The 20,369-nt window shown below is 45.3% G+C and overlaps 1 protein-coding gene across 1 annotated transcript in view; it reads right to left on the bottom strand.

Moving 5' to 3' along the window:
- DYNC1LI1 (dynein cytoplasmic 1 light intermediate chain 1) overlaps nucleotides 1-20,102 on the bottom strand; it is a 60,542-nt gene extending 40,440 nt beyond the window's left edge. The window contains exons 1-3 of the mRNA XM_024214338.2: nucleotides 19,905-20,102; nucleotides 19,594-19,667; nucleotides 1,116-1,232 (exon numbers count right to left, since the gene is read on the bottom strand). Coding sequence (XP_024070106.1) covers nucleotides 1,116-1,232; nucleotides 19,594-19,667; nucleotides 19,905-20,041 — 328 coding nt within the window. The 5' untranslated portion in view covers nucleotides 20,042-20,102. The remainder of the gene's footprint in view (nucleotides 1-1,115; nucleotides 1,233-19,593; nucleotides 19,668-19,904) is intronic.
- Between the last annotated feature and the right edge of the window lie 267 nt (nucleotides 20,103-20,369).

Here is a 20,369-nt window from a genome sequence, read left to right as displayed (position 1 = left end):
CCCACACACCTCTTTTCTCAATCACTGTAGACATCACCCGCCTGTCACTCAGGACTGTAACCTGGGTGTAATCTTCGACTCGGACCTCGCTCTATCCTCAATTCCAGGCTACTCCTAAATTTTGCAATTTCTTTCTGCATAACATCTGGGGGATATGGCCTTTTCTATCCATCCAAGCTCTCATCTCACACCTCAATTACTGTAATATCCTTCTCTCTGAAATTGACAAATGCAATCTTTCTCCACTCATCCATGCAGACTGCTGCTGCAAAAATAATTTTCCTACACCATCGTTTGACCACGTCACTCCTTTCCATCCCTCCACTGGCTCCTCCTACTAATGCATTAAACACAAGCTACCTGTGTTCACTTTCTTGGCTCATCACATCCTATCCCCACCCTACTCTCATTCACTACTGAAATGTCACTTCCTGCCTCCTATCCCCATGATGCCAACCTACATCGCCCACTTGTTTGAAAATTCCAAACAAGTACCTTCCTGTTTTGTTCCAGGCTGCCCCTCATGCTTGGGAGGGGCTCCCCATAAACATCCACAAATCTACCTCAGTTTCCCACATCAAATATCTCCTTAAAACTATCTTCTGCTATGATGTCTACAAAATACTGGACAACTAGGCTACTGATGTGCTGAGACTACTCTCTACCATGCTGACCAATACTACCTCGTTGTTTCCTCACACTTTCCTGTTGGTCTGTTGTCTCGTCATATACTGTAAGCTCTTTGGAGCAAAGACCATCTTTTTATTCTCTCTTTGTATAGCACCGAACTTAATGGGTTCCTAGGGCTCCTAGGGGCTATAGTAATACAAATAATAAGTATTCTAAAGACACAACACCATTCTATCCTTGACAGTCTAAACAGAGGGTACCTATCATGATGGTTTCTGTTATGCAGATACCTGTTTATTGGGAATTGGACACACATTTCGCATAAACCAAACTGCCACTTGAAGGTAAGTGTTACTAAAGGCTTGGGCTAAATTTGAGCAAGTGACCTAGGAAATTAAAAACTCCATATCTCACTATTAGCCTGTAAGCCATCCAGTTTAGAATTAAAATCTTCTCGCTGCTGAGGATACACAACTGATACTTACCATCTCTATCTTCATCATGCACATTTAAGTACAAGTATTCCATTCCTCTTCCTTTCTTGTACTCCTCTATTCCTTGCAGTTTGCCTATTAAGCTAGTTTTTCCTGCACCATCTTCCCCTAGAAAAAGACAAAAGTTAATATAGATCAAATCTCTGAGTAAATAATGTTACCTACTTACAACTTCTTTTGGGGCAAATATCAGGTAACAATGGGAGTCACTCAGCTAGAACTCATGCAATCTGAAAACATGGGTGTTCGATTTATTCCAAACATATGCATCAGCCCCAACATAACAAATACTAATCATGTCTATTTATAATATTAATATATTTACCACTATTGTAGTTTTTCTACTGTAGTATTTTTAACGTTCCTCTTATTTCCTAGCTTAATTAACATTTTCAGAGCATTGCACAATCACTAACTATTGTTAAGTTAAATTTTGACGTTCAATATGGTTTAAGTCCACAAAAGCCTAGATTTCAATTCAATCCATCAGAATGCACAGAATTATTTTTCCAATATGAACATGATAACAGACAGTAAGTATATTATTCAAATATCTTACAAATACTATAAAGTCAACTGAAAAGTGCAGTAGTCTAAATCTTAATGTTTTGTACAATCTTTTTAAAAGCAGTTAAATGCAATGTCTTCAGATGAGAACTGGGAAAGGAAGAAATGAACAATGTTTTTCTGCAGCAGATTAACTTTCCCAAAAGTATTTCCCTGGCTGCCACTACCACAGACTTCAGGTCAGCCCTCCATCAGGGTGGTAAGCAATAATTACAAGGGCAGATTAAAAGGTGATGTGTGTGAAGAGGGGTGTCACAGTTTCCTTCTCTTTCCTTTAAAAAAAGGTTTCTAGCCCTTATGGTTGCAGATATCACATCAAAAACGTAAACTAAGTGATGCTTATCTAAATACACATGCAGTCTGAAACAGCTCTAAAGAAGTGCTAACTATCCCATCCATTTCAGCGAAGACCCTGTGAACTCTTCAATTCTGTAGCCAAGAGACCAAGGCATTTTTTCCAATATGACAGAGAATTTGGCATTTTTGCCACGGACGTCATCATTTTGCTGCAGCAAAGTCATTTTTTCCCCCTCTCTTTGCCCTGCTAGGACCCGGCACTTGTTCAATTTCCCCACAAAGGAGAGTTAGTTGGAATGAGTTCTCCACCTCAAGGTGGCAACCAACCCACACTGGGAAATGGCTGTAGTATGGAAGAAGTTGAAAACCACTGTACTACTAGGGTTACCATCCGTCCGTATTTCCCCGGACATGTCCGGCTTGTGTGTCTTTAAATAGCCGTCCGGGAGGAATTGGTAACAAGGTTAAAAGGTCCGGGATTTTTACCCCTCCCATCCCCTCCCCCCCTTCCATGCAGAGTGCGGCGTGGTGATTGGGTGGCTGGGCCTGATTGAGCCGCTCCCATTTGCCTCCAGCAGCCAGAGCCCCTCCCCACTCCCCCTCTGCTGCTTGCAGCCCGGCAGCATGTTTTGCCTACACGTGGAGCCAGCATCTGACCAGCATGGGCATAGTAAGGGGAGTCCCGGGGGCAGTCAGGGAGCAGGGGGAGGGTTGGATAGGCCTATCTGGGGTGGGGGTGTGAATATGGGGTGGGGGGGAGGCGGGTTATATTCTTTTGTGATGCCCGAGCTCCAGCAATATCCAGGGCCGGGGGCCCTGCTCCAGCAATATTTGGAGCTGGGTCTCTCCCCCGGCCCTGCCTGGAGCGGGCCCCGGCCTCCACCTGCCACCCCCCTCCGCGCGTCCCCCCCCGTCCTTGGCGGAAAGAAAGCAGCACGCCCCTCTCCCCTGCCTGCTTGTGCACATTCCTACCCTGCTCCAGGCAGCAACTGCTGTCTGCTGCCCCAGGGTCCTAGTGCCCCCCATCCACTAATGGCAAGGCAGGCTGCCCTTACCTTGCCCTTCCACCCTAGCCCTGAGCCTCTCCAATGCCCCAAAGCCCTCAGCCCCAGCCCTCATCCCCCTGCACCCTAATCCTCTGCCCCAGCCCTGAGCCCCCTCCTGCATCATGAACCCCTCATCTTCAGACCCACAGCCCTCACCCCTGAACCCTCTCCTATCCCCAAACTCCATCCCAAACCCCCTCCCCCTTACCACACACCCCCTCCTGCCCTCAAACTCCCTCCCAAAGCCTGCACCCCCTCCCTTTGCACCGCCTCCCACCCCCAAACTCCATCTCAGAGCCTGCACCCCTCACCCCCTCCTGCACACCCACCCTCTGCCCCAGCCCGGAGCCTGCACCCAAACTCTATCCCAGAGCCTGCACCCTGCACCCTAATCCCCAGCCCAGGACCTGCACCCCAGACCTCCTCCCCCCACCGAACCCCCCTCCCAGAGCCTTAGGCAGGTGGGGGGGGGGCGGGTTCTGGGCACCACCAAAATTTCTACAAACCTGCCACCCATGCGGGCAGTCAGGGGACAGGTAGGGTCCTAGGGGGGCAGTTAGGGTGGGGGGTTCTCAGGAGGGGGCAGTCAGGGGACAAGAAGCAGGGGGGGGGGCGGGGGGGTGGGGGGGGGGGGGGGGGGGGGGGGGGGGGGGGCCCCCCCCCCCCCCACTGTCCTCTTTTTTAATTGTGGAAATATGGTAACCCTATGTACTACAGAGTTGCCTCTGTGGTAACAATTGTGAGCTGAACTTACTAGATTGGTGTATTTAGTATAGCATGATGACAGGGTTCAGTTGGGACTTGCTAAAACTATTTGACTATCATTGTAGGACAAACTTCTTGAAGTCTGTCCTGGTGGCAAAAACCTAATTCAGAAATGTATGTCTGTTGCAGTACTAGCAAATAATGGAGATAGTGTTCAGCGATTGAGGGAGCATATTCATTATCTTGTGTACTGAATGAATCAGTGGTCCCAGAAAACAATGTATGTAATCATGAAACTAGACTGCAGCATAACACTTATAATTTTCTGGATCCCAGCCCAGAGAGTACCCTCCTGCAGGCTAAAGGATACTTTGATGGGAAAGAGCAAGCCAGCAGGCAGGCAGCTCATAAGGTCTGGGAGCATACACACAGTGCAGCTGAAATGGTCTGAAAATAAAGGAAGAGTAGAAAAATTAATCTGTTGCATGTGCACAAGAAGATTTTGAAAGGATTATAATTTTGATAAATCCATCCATTTTTTCATGGAGAGCACAAGAGACATTTCTCTGACCCCAGGACTGTTCCTCTGCCAAATTTCAAGTCATGCTCCAAACCAGAGGTGCAAGAGCTGTTTAAAAACAATCAGAAAAATTAACATTGGAAGCACTACCTACCCTTGCCTCATTATCATCCAGAAAGAGAACAGATATGGAAAAATTAATCCAGAGTGGTTAAAGTTTGGCAAAATTATAAGCAAATGAAAACAGGGGATTACAATGGAAAGTGTGAGGAAATACTAGCCATAGGCATTATTTCACAGGTAATAAAAGGAGAAACTTATTCCCTCCCTCAATCCTGAAGCCCAACAGTCTGTGCTTTCATCAAAATAAACTAATCCAGCCATTATTTTCATGTTTGGTTCAACAGAAAAAAAACATAAGGAAAGTTTCTGTGGATGAAAAGAGGTGGTTACTGTATTCACCATGAGTGAAGTTTCCAAGTTCTGAAGTAGATGACACTGATATGCTGGATATGCTTGGAAGGGTCTCATAAGCTCCTCCTCTCAGAATATACAATAGCAAAATCTTACTTTCCCCTTATTGAGGATAAGAAAAGATTTTTATTTGACTGATTCCTGCTTTATCGAATGTCTTCAGAATCTGATTTGTACTCATACTGAGATAGCCTCTTATCTATTTTTCCCTTTTAATACAAATTGAACCTCACTACTTTCAGCCTGTGAACATTAGCTCTTTTATTATTGTGCAATTTTATTATCTTGTCAATTAATGTGATGTTTACATTGTCATTGCCCTATCACACTATCTGTGGATTTTCTTTTATACATTCTATGCTATGTAATGTTTAATATACTATGCACTAGAACAGGGATGGCCAACCTGAGCCTGAGAAGGAGCCAGAATTTACCAGTGTATATTGACAAAGAGCCACAGTAATATGTCAGCAGCCCACCCCCATCAGCTCCACACCGCCCCCCTCCCCCGCTTCCAGCGCCTCCCAATCAGCTATTTCGAGGCATGCAGGAGGCTCGGGGGGAGTGGGGGAAGAGCGACGGCATGGCAGGCTCAGGGGAGTGGGCGGGAAGGGGTAGAGTGGGGACAGGGCCTGTGGCAGAGCCAGGGGTTGAGCAGTGACCACCCCCTGGCACATTGGAAAGTTGGCCCCTGTAGCTCCAGCCCCAGAGTCGGTGCCTATACAAGGAGCCGCATATTAACTTCAGAAGAGCTGCATGTGGCTCCAGAGCCACAGGCTGGCCACCCCTGCACTAGAAGGTATAGCATATTTTGGTTACCTGTACATTTAACTGAAATTTGGAAGGATTTATATAAAAGTTAGTATCTAGAAAATGATTAAGTATTTCACACACAGGTCAGTCACTTGCATGCCACTGAAACAGCAAAGATAGCTTTTGGAGCTATGGTTGGCTTTTCACATCCTGCTAAAACAGGGGTGGGCAAACTTTTTGGCCCGAGGGCCACATCTGGGTATGGAAATTGTATGGCAGGCCATGAATGCTCACAAAATTGGGATTGGGATCCAGGAGGGGGTGAGGGCTCTGGCTGGGGGTGCAGGCTCTGGAGAGGGGCCAGAAATTAGGAGTTCAGGGTGCAGGAGGGGGCTCTGGGCTGGGGCAGGGGGGTGGGGCATGGGGGGGGTGAGGGCTCTGGCTGGAGGTGTGGGCTCTGGGGTGTGACTGGGGATGAGGGATTTGGGGTGCAGGAGGGCGCTCCAGGCTGTGACCGAGGGGTTCATAGGGCAGGAGGGGGATCAGGGCTGGGGCACGGGCGAGGGAGGGGGTCAGGGGTGCAGGTTCTGGGCAGCGCTTACCTCAGGCAGCTACCAGAGGCAGCATCATGTCCCTCCTCTGGCTCCCTCTGTGGAGGTGTGGCCAGGTGGCTCTCCGCGCTGCCCTGTCCGCAGGTGCCGCCCCTGCACTTCCCATTGGCCACAGTTCCCAGCCAATGGGAGCTGCGGGGGCGGGGCTTGGGCAGTGTGGGGAGCCCCCTGGCTACCCCTAAATGTAGGAGCCGGAGGGGCGACATGCCGCTGCTTCCGGAAGCTGCACTCAGCAGCCACCGACCCCGCTGCCCGGCTGGAGTGCAGGAGCGAGGCAAGCCCCAGAGCCCGCTGTGACACACTGTACTTCGGAGGAACACCCAGCACCCCCATGTTCATCCTTGTAAAATGATTGTGTGGTATCCAATGCAAAGTTTGTCATGTCAGGCGTCTTCAGAAGGATCATGATGCACTGAGCATGGTTGTTATAGTGATGTTATAGTAACTGTTACAGGTTATAATTTCATGTATGTAGTTAGGATACATTTTCAGGCTCATTATGGCTTAAAATAAGCACCGGAAAAAACTCTCCAAGAACAGAGAGGCAGTGAACACCTCAGCAGGGTAGGTATTGGATTGTGGATATCAGTATGATAGCATGGAACACTACTCAGGTAAGACAATCTAATGGGGTCACATTTGTTTCTTTTATCCTTATTTTATAAAGCCAGGGGAAACTTGGTCCCCTGAAAGACCTAGAACACAGCTTTAAAACAGGTTACTGTTGTGACACCTTCCTTCCTACCCACTTCCAGCCAAAATATAAAATTATGTTAGTGTCTCCTATCACTATGCCCAAGATTTAAGGCATAGAAAATCAATTAGAATAATGCCCCAAAAAGTGATTTTCTCTTCGTTCCCTCACACTAGCTATGCATCCCAAAGAAGCCTGGAGGTCCAACGAGCCTTGCAGCATGATCCTACGAATACAATTGGTTCAAATGCTACCAGTGATTATTCTCAATAAATTAGTTTCTCCATCTCAGGGATATTATAAGAATCAATATTATGGAAGTGCCACTTGAAGTTCCAGAGTTAACATTATATTGACTTTTGCACATAAAGCAGGCATTTCATGGCTACATTTATAACACCACAGAATAGTGAGACAGTGCATTTTAGTCACTTATCTTAGGACATGTCTACACTTACTAGGGATCGATGCTGCTGCAATCAATGCACTGGGGATCGATTTAGCGGGTCTAGTGAAGACCTGCTAAATCGACCTCAGATTGCTCTCCTGTTGACTCCAGTACTCTACCAGAATGAGAAGTGTAAGGTAAGTCGATGGGAGACCGTCTCCCATCAACGCAGCGCGGTATAGACACTGCAGTAAGTCAACCTAAGCTACGTAGCTGGAGTTGCGTAATTTAGGTTGACTTACCTCCGTAGTGTAGATAAGGCCTTAGCTACAAAGATTTCAAACTTACCCCAAATTACATTCCCCAGTGAGTCAAGTCATGTGAAGTTTATAATTTTGAAGTTTGGTTTTGGGTTTAGTTTTGTGCCAAAAGAGGTTTAAGAATTTTTCCATTTTATAAAAGTCCTGCTTATCTAATTAACATTTCAGGATGAAAAACTTTAAGACCAAAAGGAAAAATTGAGAAATTTTAGACAAGGAAGAACAGGGAATTACAACTTTAAGGAAGTTACATCTTTCAGTTTTGCTAGTGCAAAAGCCAAAATATAACTGATATTCCACTGCTTCTAAATTTAGCAAAAAGCAGAGCCATTTCTCCAAAAATGCAAAGAAATCAGATTTCACAACTTCAAAAAGTCTGATCCCCCCTCCCCCAAGTGAGGATCTCTATTTTGTTGTATAGCAGCTAGTTCTAATTAAAATTTTTGTCTCCCACAGAAAGAGTTCAAGCTTCCCGCACCATTTGTGAATGGAGTACCCATGGCTACATTCTTTGTTGCAAATTTTCAGCTGGGCTTCCTAAATTTGTCATTCATGAACAAATGGCAAGACTTTCTATTACAAGCTGCTATGCAAGCATATATGCTGCTGAAGTTGCTATAATTTTGCCAAGATTTGAATGATTCATTCTGTCATGTTGCCTTCTGTGAGACGGTAGCTTCACTTGTCTGTCAAAAGGTGGTGGCACAGGAGGCTTCATGATAATTATTTTAAAGTCGTCATTTAGTTTTACTAATTTTAGAGCACTCTTAATTTAGGGGTAATCAGCTACTGTTCTTGTATGCCATTTTTTGTTTGCTTTAATGGCATACTAGTAGTGAAGACTATTAGATGTTGTCTACACTAGGAAAATTCATAAACATTTTTCTTTACCACCGCAGCTCCAACTGTACTAGCAACAGAATGACCTGTAGTTTAGACAAGTTGCAGATATTTACTATGTCATGAAAACATTCTCTGAACACTTCAGCAGTCTATAATACTAGCATTTATACATCAATACCACCAGTAAAGCGATACTTTTGATGGAAGTTGCTAAAGTTCAGCCATTTTTCTCTTGCACAGACAAGATTTCAGAATGTCCTTTCTATAGACAACATTTTACACCATAAAGGGGATAAGCAAGCACTGTACAAAAGCTACACCCTATTCCTGAAACCTTGAAGTCACCTCTACAATGTTAAGCTTCAGCATGAACTGGTATTTTATTTTTACTGGACCACTCCAATAATTTTGTCTTGAATTAGAGTAGACATAGAAAAGTCAACGGTAACTGGCACAGCACAAGAAAACAGTTTTGGGGGATTATGAGGGGAGCAATTTTCTTCATAAAAGACTTACAGAAACAACAATCAATAATTGTGTCTTCCATCAGAGTTTAAAAATACTTTTCATTTTTCACTTGCAAATGCTTCCACCTTATCCATGGAGACTTTTAGTAAACATCCACCCATTTTTCAAATTGCATTATTTGGAGGGTGAATCATTAGCAAGAAATAACTTGTGTAACAATTATATTTGCTACAGGGCCTCATATGAAGTCAACTCCCAGTTACAGCTAAACAAGGTGAGTTATCTTGTTCATCTTCTTAAAGAAAACAGAATGCTTTATCTACAAACCAAAAAATGCACATTTATACTATATTCTTTAAATGTGTGACCACTTAAATTTGAGTACCTGTATCCTTTTGTACTTTGGTGGAGATTAAGTGGTAAATATAATATGCTTGGAAAGTCAAGTGAATATCAAATGCTTTAAGGTAACTTGCACTAGTAAGTGACCAGAACACTGACAGTGCAACCAATAGTATAAATACCCAAATCAACCAACCCTTATCAGATTGTGACCAGGTAGGTATTACAGCCTTTTGAAGACACCCTCTGTCAATCTCTTTTCAGTATTTGATTTAGAATGCCCAACCAAAAATTACGCATCTCACTAAATCAAATGAACCTCAGACAGGAAAAAATTCAGAATAAAGACAATCAATATGAAGTTCACAATTACAGCGAGGTAGGGTTGCAACATATGTAAGTATCTCTCCTAGCATGACAGAGCTCCTATAAAATTTCCTCTGATCAACCTATACCAACCTGCTTTAAACAGGTAGAGCAAACCAAGGAAGTAGAAGTGGATCCTGTGTCAGCACTTTCACATCAAGAAAGCAGGGGGGGTTGTTTTGGGGAGGGAGGAGAGACCAACTGCAATCTTAAACAAGATTAGATGATTGGGCACGATGACCTGTCTAATGATGAGCCTCTCTCAGAAAATCTCTAAGCGTGGCAAGCTGTTTTCCCACTTTCCATTAGATAGCAGACCCTACACATGTTTACAAAGAATTCTGTGGCATACCAATCAATCAGTTGGAGCACAAAAATGAATGTTGGTGCTCAGTAGGATCCAGGAGTGGTGAGTGTGGAACACAAGCTGCCTGCTCTTTGTGGAAGGTGAGAAACAGTTAATTATCAGCTGCCCAAAACTTTCTAATTGCCTGCAGCAGCCTTTTTCCGACTATAATGTCAGAACTGATGCACAGCATGCAGATATCTGTAGGAGTTATAAAAGTAAACAGTCATAGAATCATAGAATATCAGGGTTGGAAGGGACCTCAGGAGATCATCTAGTCCAACCCCCTGCTCAAAGCAGGACCAATCCCCAGACAGATTTTTGCCCCAGATCCCTAAATGGCCCCCTCAAGGATTGAACTCACAACCCTAGGTTTAACAGGCCAATGCTCAAACCACTGAGCTATCCCTCCCCGCATTGATGCATTTGATTCAAGTTCCGTATATAAAAAGAACCAACAACAAAAAACAGCTCTCTCACTTGTGCTCGTTCCTAAAAAGATTTCAAAACAGTCCAAGAGGGCAGAGTTATAATGACAGTCTCATACAGAGGGCACTGTGCTGGTATTTTGGGCCCCAAGACAAAAATGAAATAAGCAGTTTCTGTTTGAAGTTGTGTTCTAAGAATTTCATAAATATATGACCATACTTTGATAATAAAAAGAAGCAGTATCTAACTTTAGGATAGGAAGAGGTCCTCCGGACTGAAGTAACTATGATACTTTGAGATCCTGGGATTGAAGGCTCAATAGAAGTCGTAAGTGCTTTACAAAGATGTACTAAATATCAAAGATCCTGACAGGAACCCTCATTTTATAGATGGAGAAATAGGAACAGAGAAGTCACACGCATCTGTAAGTCAGAAACAGAACTCAGATCTCTTGTTCCCTATACAAGTTCACAGGTAAGAAGTGGTCTTATTCATACAGATAGCATCTCCAGCAGTTTAAAGTGTATCTCTGTGATTTAACAAGCAGTAAAAACCCTAGATGAGAGGGAAAGTGCAGTGGAACAGACTTAAAGATTAACAGCATCCTGCAGAACCAAACCACAAAAGGCAGAATCAGAAGCAAATATCCTCTTGTAGTTTTTATTTTTTGCTGAATTACTGTTCCTAATTAGACAGTCTGACCATATGAAAGCATCAGTAAAAATAGCTGATAGGACTAAAATGATAATTGGGAGGTTGGAGGAACAAGACCTATTCATGAGACTGATTTTAGAACATCTTTGCTATCCTGGAAGTCTGTTTAAAAGAGGAGGGAAATCATGCGTTCCCCTTACATAAAGAGGGGATGTTGGGCAGGTGGGTGACACTTATCTGAAAGAAATAAGAGCTTATATGAGAAGTAACTGGTTCAACTTAATCCTGGTGATGCAAGTAAGGTGAAGCATTTTGATTAATTATCGGAAACTACAACTGCACCTCTATTAAGAGCATCTGGACTGTGAAGTGGTGTATACTTTCGGTCTTATTTCACTGATGCCTACACCTAGACACAAACAGAAGCAGCAGTCCAAAATGCATTTTTCTATCTTTGTTTAGGAAGCTTACATTTCACTCCTTCAATTTACTGTGATCCATGTCTGTGTAACATCTAGACTAGATTACATCAACATGTTCAATTATATTTGAGAGCGCGCCATGGGAAGCCCCACCTTATACAACATACTGCAGCCTGTCTCGTAACTGTGACAGGCTGGCCAGCTCACATGTGTGCTCTGCACTGACTCCCACAGTCAATTCTGGTACTGAGGTAATAGTTTCATCTTCAAAGGTCATAGTTAGCTAAGGCCAAGCACTGCCTCTTTAACAATAAAAATACTTAACTTTCATACATTGTTTCTCATCTCTAGATGTTAAAGAATGGTCAATCACTTGGAGAACAGAGAGTGAGGTGTTTCCTGCACCCAATACAGTTCAAAATGGGTTGTGCCCCCCTCCCACAAAAGAAAATCTCTCTCATGCACACAGCCAGGTATGCTGCTGAAGCTTTCAGTTCAAAACAGCTTCCGCCAACAAGAACTGCATCCATGGCTTGAAAGGTTCATGTCAAACTCTAAGTTGTAGAGCAGCTAAAAATACCTCTACTTCAAAAGAGTAAACAAACCCATCCAAAGCTACGAGTAAACAGCCCTGCCCACTACTTAGTTTTTATTTCTATTCTATATAGGAAGGCATCCTATAACAGCATCCAAGTGCAACGCTCAGAACAATACCCTTCTGACTGGTGGGAGTAGCCAGGCATGCCAAGTTTCCCACTGAAGTTTTGCCCCGGATCCTACTGCCCCAACCACGTATTTTTGCAGGCTCTGGGTAAGACATGACCACTAGTTTGCAGTGCACACTCATCCACGCTCGCTGAGGCACAACCTCTCCGCCTTATCTAGTGTCTGCTAATCCCTGCCCAGCCTAGTGTGTACATCTTCACTTTTAATTATCCCTTACCTTGATTTTTTTGTTCTGAAATCTCACTGACCGCAATCCTTGTTAGGGACTGCAGCGGCAAGCAAAACTGGAGACTTGTAAATTTCATTGTGCTGACAGGCTTCTCCAGAAGAGAGACAATAGGCTGCTGATACTAGGGAAAAGGAAAAACTCTCCCTCCTTCCCCAAATCAAGCATCTCTCACATTTTGTTGTTGACAATGCTCTACATGGCAGAAACAATCTTTCTTAAGTCTCATTTAAAAAAAAGAAAGAAAGACAGGCTTTTTTGCTTCTTTATGATGTAGAAGGCCTGAAAGATGTTTTGTTTATGTAATTTTCTGTTTTGATTTGGTTTTTTTCCCCACATAAAAAAATTCAGGTCTTGTATAGCTTGTCTTTTTTAGACACTATGGATGACTTGAGAACTGACAGGACTATGATGATTTTTAAAATTTTTAATGACACGTCACAAGTGAAAATGAAAGGGGAAATTATTTTCATTCAGATTGTTAAACTTGGTATTGTTCTCAGAGTCCACAATACATATTTCTAAAACCAAAGTCCAGCAGCAAAACCAGGAAAGACTACACTTAATAGTCCTGACAAGAAATTAGCAGAATTTTTTTTTAAAAAGCCTTTTAGGACTCTGTATGCTTCTTAAAGCAGTAAGAATAGGCCCAGACTCTTTCCCCTCTTCGCAGATTACCCTCAAGGGACCTTTGAAACAGAAGAGACTCAACCTCCCTTTACCAAGCTGGTAGATCATAACAATCAAGCCTGAGCCTCAGGGGTCAAATATGTAAAATCCAGAAATGATATTTACTCCCCATGCTGTGGGCATGCCTGAAACTAAAGGGATACTAGAACAGCATTATAAGAATTATAATAATGGTAGCACAAGTCTCCATCTTCTTGAGCCTCAGGTTATGTGAACTACAACTATTTTAAAGAATAATTAAAATATAACACTCTACCCAAATAGCCCTGCACTGGTGAAACAATAAAGCCACTATTTAAATTTCTACAGCCTACAGTCAGCGATACAATGGATTTCAGATAAACTACACACGCCACTGAAAAAGGCCTTTCACGAAGCACAAAGTTAATGAGCCAAATTTAGTGTTTCATCAACTACTTGTAAGAAGTCAAAGAATAAAATCCATAATTTTGATTAATCTTGGGCACTTCTATAAAAACCATCACCATATCATGTAAATTCTAAATATATAGGTTACACTGAACCTAAATAGAATTTAACAAATAAGTTAAACAACTTTACTGTCTTGTAAGGCAAAGTAAGTAACATTTTTTCAAATAATTTAAGTTCACTGTATTGAATGTATCTTTCTTTAATGTATTATTTGAGCTGTTTTTAGAAGTTTTTTAAAGTTATTAAAAATAATGCTCTTGAGAGAAGGGCTAAAAGATCTATGTTTCTATTTTTAAAGTACTACATGATATAAAGTAAGCAGGTCATATTGGGAAAGAACAATATTACTGCAATTAAGCTCTACCCACAATTCTAGAATACCTGGATGTTTCTATGAAATCAATCAACAGCAGTAAAGATGTTACTTAGGGTTGAAGAGGGGGCATCCAATAACTAGAGGCCAATATGAAAAGATAGGGGGGAGGGGTCCATCAGAGGATGTTGGTATTTTTATTAGGAAACAATCCCTAGACCCTGCCCTTCAAGGTTGGTACAGTCACATCATGCAGCCAACCACTTGAGACAATCTGGTCAATTGTCCTTACAGATGAAACAGCCAAAAGTTTCTCTGCCACTGAAACAAAGATGACCAATAAAACCTTGTGAAATGGCCATTCCAATACTCTGCATATTGCTGGCAAATATAAAATTAGTACCTGAATGTTCGAACAATGCAATAAGATAGTCAATGATGAACATAAACTGAATATTCAGCCAAACCACCTCAATCTGGTTTGTGATCAATCTGCAAGCAGGCTATGTCCCCCCTTTGGGATCTGCCCTGATGATATCCCTAGACCCTGTTCTGGGGCTCTCTTTTGTATCAGCCTCTTATTCAAATGTGTCAGATATAATATCCAATCTCCACCCCAAATTCCCTGCTGGAAGGAAAGGACTCTCCTGCCCTACTTAATGTGTGTGGGATATCCACCACTGTCCCCACCTACAACCCTATATATTCATCATTCCACACTTTTGAGTCTGCCTCCAGAAATGGCTGTCACCTTTCTTCTGCTTGACCAGTAGTGGGTATTCGCTCCAATACCCACTACTGGTCAATCAGAAGAAAGGTGACAAATGATTTATGTAATTTTATAACTGTTCACACAGTTCTGAACAACAACACTGAAATGGATTGAGGAAAATTTAAATCTGCTGCTTGGAAAGTTATTAGCAGAAGAGGGACTGGAACGGTCTTTTAGTAGTCCTAAGAAAACTGCCTCAATTCATATTCTGAAAGTAAATTTTGCAGCCACAAAGGTAAAAACAAAACCTTATTTCTGTGGAAACTCATTGATTTGGAATTCTTGCACTAGTCAGGGAAAGTTTTTATTTTGCCACTGGTGAGGAATTTTCAAACCTAGTACTAAATATAGGCTATGACTCTAGGTCTTTTAAGTCTTATTATATTTCTCCTTTAATGTTAGGGTTCAGGGTTAATGCCTCACTGAGATGAATGAGATACCTCAGAGATACTATTTCAATCTGCAGACTTACACATGGTTCACATTCAGAAGGTTTTCTTTCCATGTGGAAAAGGAAGGATGTTTGGAGTTTGGTTTTGTTGGGGGTGGGAGGGAGGTACGTTTTTATTTTTATTTAATTTATTTATTTAAAAGTGAAGCTTGAAATTCTACAGAAATCAATTAAGTCAAGACAGTACAAAGAGTGAGATCAATGATCAATAGTGCCAGAACAGTGCTATCAAGTACCAGCTTAAAACAACCCATGGATAAAGGTGATCAGAACACACGTGCAGAGTTTTATTCATCTGTTGGACTAGGAAAATTTTGATGAACAACACATTAGTTTTTCATTACCATAGTAAGGTCAGGCAAGTAGATGTTGTAGCTTGGAATGGTACATTCTCGTGACAGTTTTACAAGTTTAGACTAGACTTCTGAAGCGCAATGCTACTCACTAGGTCATCCAGAAATAATTCCATCAGAGGAAACACTATTTGCTGAAGAAGGAGAAGATACAGCATTGGCCATACCCATTCCTTCCCCACTATGAAAACAGAAGAGTGTAAGTAGATAAGTTAGCTACAGTTACGTAAAATTCTTAGCTGGAGACTGTGGAAGCTAGGCTTGAGATCCCTCCCCTCCCCTCTCCAGACCTCCTGGCAGCCACTCCTCAGGAGCAGGGTCTCACTCTCAAAGACTCAAATGGTTTAGCCATGCAAAGTGGGATGCTTGGGGTTCAGAGAAAATGTGGAGGTAACAAGGCTAAAAAAAAAAAAAAAAAAATACTGGTTCTTAAGACTGTTCATCCTGAACGTCAAGCAGAGCTAAATACATGGAGAAGGGGAAACTAGATTCAGTTTAAACATGAGCAAAGGTGTTTAGCCACTGAAGTTAGGAATGTCTTTTAGCGTAGTATGGAACGCACCAGAACTCATTGAATGGCTTCAAAGAATTTGACATAGTTAAAGCAGGTGGTGAGAATTTTAGTGGCAATATGCTGGATAGACTTTATGAGAATGTAGAGAAATAGGTGGGCAGAGAGGAAGCAGCTGGTTTGTTCCCTTACAAGTTAGGGAGTCTATCAGTTGCCTTGTGCGTACTGGAACAATTTTGTATGCTACTGACTGTATCCACTTCACAATTTACTTAAAGATATTAGTTGGAATATCTGAACTCAGACATCTACATGATATTCAACATGTTGCAGTTCATCTGTATGACAACTTGCTAAAAATATTAGTTGCCCCTTCCTACATTCCAGAAGTTAGTTCAATGTGTATATAAAAATTACACTAGGAGGGACAAAAGACTTCCCTTTTATCATAAGTCTAATATAAATTTTCCTGCCACTATCAGCAAGAAACTCCAGAGGCGATACTGCCAAACCTCACCACTCCTATTACCTTCAATACTAAAGTGAGCAGAGGAGATGACAATCTAAACAGCCACTCCTCTAGAAGCTTTCAGGATGCAGATATTGAGATATCAGTGTCAGGTATGCCCTAGTCTCTGATCTATTGGGTCCATTTCCACATTCCCACTTTTGCTAGCTATATGCATTAGGAAGCATCCTGCTAACAGATAACATGATGAAGATCAACAACAACAATCGCCAAATCCTTATTAAAAAAAAAATTCTTCCTAGAGGATCTCCCAGTCGATCGCCATCTCTGGCAGCGCAGCGCGGTTGCCGCTAAGACAGGCTCTCTGCGTGCCCCGGCCCCACACCACTGCTGGAAGCGGCCAACGTGCCCCACAGCCCTGGGGAGCAGGGGTCTTCCACCACGCACTGCTCCTGCCTGCAAGCACCACCCCCGCAGCTCCCATTGGCCGGGAACGGGGAGCTGTGGCCAATGGGAGCTGCGGGGGCAGTGCTTGCAGAGAGGGACAGCGTGCGGAGCCATGTGCTGCCCGCCGCCCGCCTGTCCCCACCCCGGGGACGCAGGGGTGCATTGGCCCCTTCCGGGATCGGCGAGGGGCCAGGGTAGGCAGGGAGCCTGCCTTAGCGGCAGCCACGCTATACCACCAACCAGGAGCCACCAGAGGTAAGTGCTGCCCAGCGGGAGGCCACACCCCAACCCCAAACCCAGAGCCAGCACCCCAAACCCCCTCATGCACCCCAAGCCTCAGCCCTGACCCCCCCTCCCAGAGCCAACACCCCGAACTTTCTTCTGCACCCCAAACACTGCCCCAGCCCTGACTCCCCCTCCCAGAGCCAGCACCCTCCTGCACCCCAACACTCTGCCCCAGCCCAGAGCCCCCTCCTGTACCCAAACTCCCTCCCAGAGCTTGCACCCCTCCTGCATCCCAACCCCCTACCCCAGGCTCAGCTCAGAACCCCCTCCCACACTGCAAACCCCTTGACCCCAGCCCAGAGCCCACACCCCCTCTCAAACCCGAACCCTCTACACCAGTCCGGTGAGGGTGAGTGACAGAGAGGGGGGTGGATGAGTGGAGTGGGGCTTTGGGGAAGGGGCGGGGTAGATCCTGAGTTGCCCTTAAATTCAAAAAGTGATCTTAGGCGTAAAAAGGTTGAAGACCACTGCTTTAACGGATGGTCAATATGCTCTAAGGCAGAGGTTCTCAAACTGTGGACCGTGTACCACCAGTGGTCCGTGAGCTCCATTCAGGTGGTCCGCAAATAGTTCCCTCTAAGGTGCGTGCCTGGGCAGCCGCACACAAGAGACTGAAAGGCCACCTGCCTAATTAGTGGAGCCGCCCAGGTGTGGCTCCACTAATTAGGTGGGTGGACCCTGGAGAAGACACACATGTAAGGCGGTGGCCTTGGGGGAAATATGGGGTAGGTGGGAAGGGGCAATGTGGTGAGAAGAGAGGGTGGGAGGAATTTGGGATGTGCAGGACTGCGGCGGCCAGAGAAAGAGGCAACTTTCCCCAGCTCCAGGGCTGCAGCTGTCGGGAAGAGATGGCCCTCCTTCCCAGACTCAGCTCTGTGGCGGGAGAGAGATCCCCCTCTTTCCCAGCCCAGCTCGGGGGCTGACACGGCGGGGGAGAGAGGGCACATCCATCACATTAGAAAGGTAAGACTACTAATATTAAAAAGCACACTACTGTGTGCTTTTATTTGTAGAACAAAAAAAGTTAGTTTTTTTTTATATAGCGCTTTTATCCAAAGCTCTTTACAATAATTAGCTAACAGTACAAACAACATTTGGAAAGATCATTAAGGGGTCTGCCGAGACCCTCATCAATTTTCAAGTGATCCGCAAAAAAAAAAAGGTTGAGAACCACTGCTCCAAGGCTAGAAGAGGAAGAGAATAAAGGAAAGGGGGGGAGGAGTAATATTGGCAGCCAGGACCACACCGGGAAAGAAATTTCCCCAGTCCAGCACGAATAAGTCAGCCCACTTAATTTTCAAAAGATGCTTACCATCAAAACAAATGCTGATAACTACCCACTTCAGTCATCTCATACATGAAAATGTGAGACAAAAACCACAATCTAGCTAGGAACAGGAGGCAGTTAAAAGGAGTATCAATCTCGCTATCCCACTTCACAATGTAAAATAAAAAAACAAGTTTAAAAATTAATAAGACCTACACCAGTTCCACTAGAATATCACCTCACCCTTACATGGCATTTTCATCCATATTGGCCATCTTAAATCCCCCACTTAAATTTATACAGGGATGGAGAAAAAGGACACAGATTTCTTTTTGAATAAACTAATCTCAATCACTCTCTCGAGGGACATTAACCAATAGATAAGCATGACAAACTCTCCACACACTTCACTGGAGACCACAAGAGCTGCCTCTTCCAGGATCTTGAGACATGGTTTCCTAATTCAGCTCTGCAAACTGATTTGTATTAGTATGTTGTAAGAGAAGATAGTCAAGAAATTCATCAATGCACCCCCTAAGGCTTAAGTTGTCTGTTCTTGGCTCTGTTTAATAGCTTTTCTGTCAAGAAGTGCTATCTGTCCCTTCCCACACAATAAATTTTCTGTATTTTGCATGATTGCATGTTATTTACCTTTACAGCTTCTAGTTCTCCCCCTCCCCCTCCCATAACTCTGATCGTCCTCAGGCCACAGAAAGTGCCAAGCACAGCCAGAAGCAAGACAGGGTTTGGACGCTTCCACTGCGAGAGATGCCACTGCTGCTGCTGCACAACATCATGATGATAATGCTGCTGACAAGCCCTGTACATGGTGGCCAGGACCCAGCCGGGTCCCCTAAACAGCCTCTACCCGCCCACCCGGCTAACAAGAAGCTGCAGCGCCGACGCTGCAGGGGCTCTGGACGCAGATTTTGTGCGTTATGGACACGGGCCGGCCACAATCTCCAGCCGTGCTGACGGCCTGAATGAGGGAGATGCTGAGAGAGCCTCTCCCGGACACAGCGGAACACGCCCTCGCCAGAGGGAAGACAGATGGCAAGCGCCACCCTCCTCCAAAGCCGCCACCTCAGGGGGGCAACCCCAGCTCCCAACGGGGGGAGGCGCTACGAGACGTGGGGCACGACTTGCCCCGCCCAACAAATAGCAGCAGCAGCTCCGTGGGGCGCTAACCCAGCCCCTGGCAACCTGTAAACTCTGCCCCACCTCCCCACAACTGGGGCGCCGCCCGGCCCCAGAGCCCTCCCCGGGAGCCAGGGTGACTTACCCAGCAGCAGGACGTTTTTCCCCGAAGGCAGTTTAGACCTGGAGCGTGTGGACACCTCGCTGAGGATACAGGACCTGAGGGGAGACAGAGCCCGGTCAGGAAGGGGCCAGGCCAGACCCCCAACACACAGACACGGGGATGGGCGGGGGCGCGCACTAGGGGGATGGGGCCGGGGGCGCCTGCCGCTGACAAGAGCAGCCCCCCCTCGTTACTTGGCCTCACAGGGGGCCCCGCGAAGGGAGCTGTGTCGTGTTCCCCCCCCCCGGGCGGAGGCTCTCGCGGGGCGGGGGCCCGGCGGGCTGGGCGGTTACCAGAGGTTCTGCCCATCGTCCTCCTCGCCCCCCGCCCGCAGCTCCGCGTTACTGCTGGCGGTGAAGCCGGCGGCCGCGCCGAGCCCCGGCGAGGAGGAAGAGGAACCGAAGGAGCCGGCTCGCCCCGCCGCCGCCATCTTCCCTGCGCTCCCTGCCGTCCGCCTCAATGAGAGAGAACAGAGAGCGGGCGGCGGCGCGGCCGGCTGACAGGTACCCGGATGTTAGGAGCTCAGAAGGGGGCGGGGCCAAGAGCGGGCGGGGCTGGTACCCGCCTGTGGGGCGCAGTCTGCGGCTGGCGCAGAACTCACAGTAACGCTCCCACGTGCGTCCGGGATTATCCAAGGGATGGGGAGGATTTTTTGCGGGCCCCAAGCGGGTGGCTGGCTGGGTCACCCAGCATCTAGGGTGACCAGACAGCAAATGTGAAAAATCAGGACGGGGGTTGGGGGTAATAGAAACCTATAT

This window comes from Terrapene carolina, unplaced genomic scaffold, assembly GCF_002925995.2.
Source record: "Terrapene carolina triunguis isolate 2854851 unplaced genomic scaffold, T_m_triunguis-2.0 Scaffold84, whole genome shotgun sequence".
Classification (NCBI taxonomy): Eukaryota; Metazoa; Chordata; order Testudines; family Emydidae; genus Terrapene; species Terrapene triunguis.
Note: the sequence above shows the minus strand (reverse complement) of the source record. Positions and strands in the feature narration are given on the sequence as shown.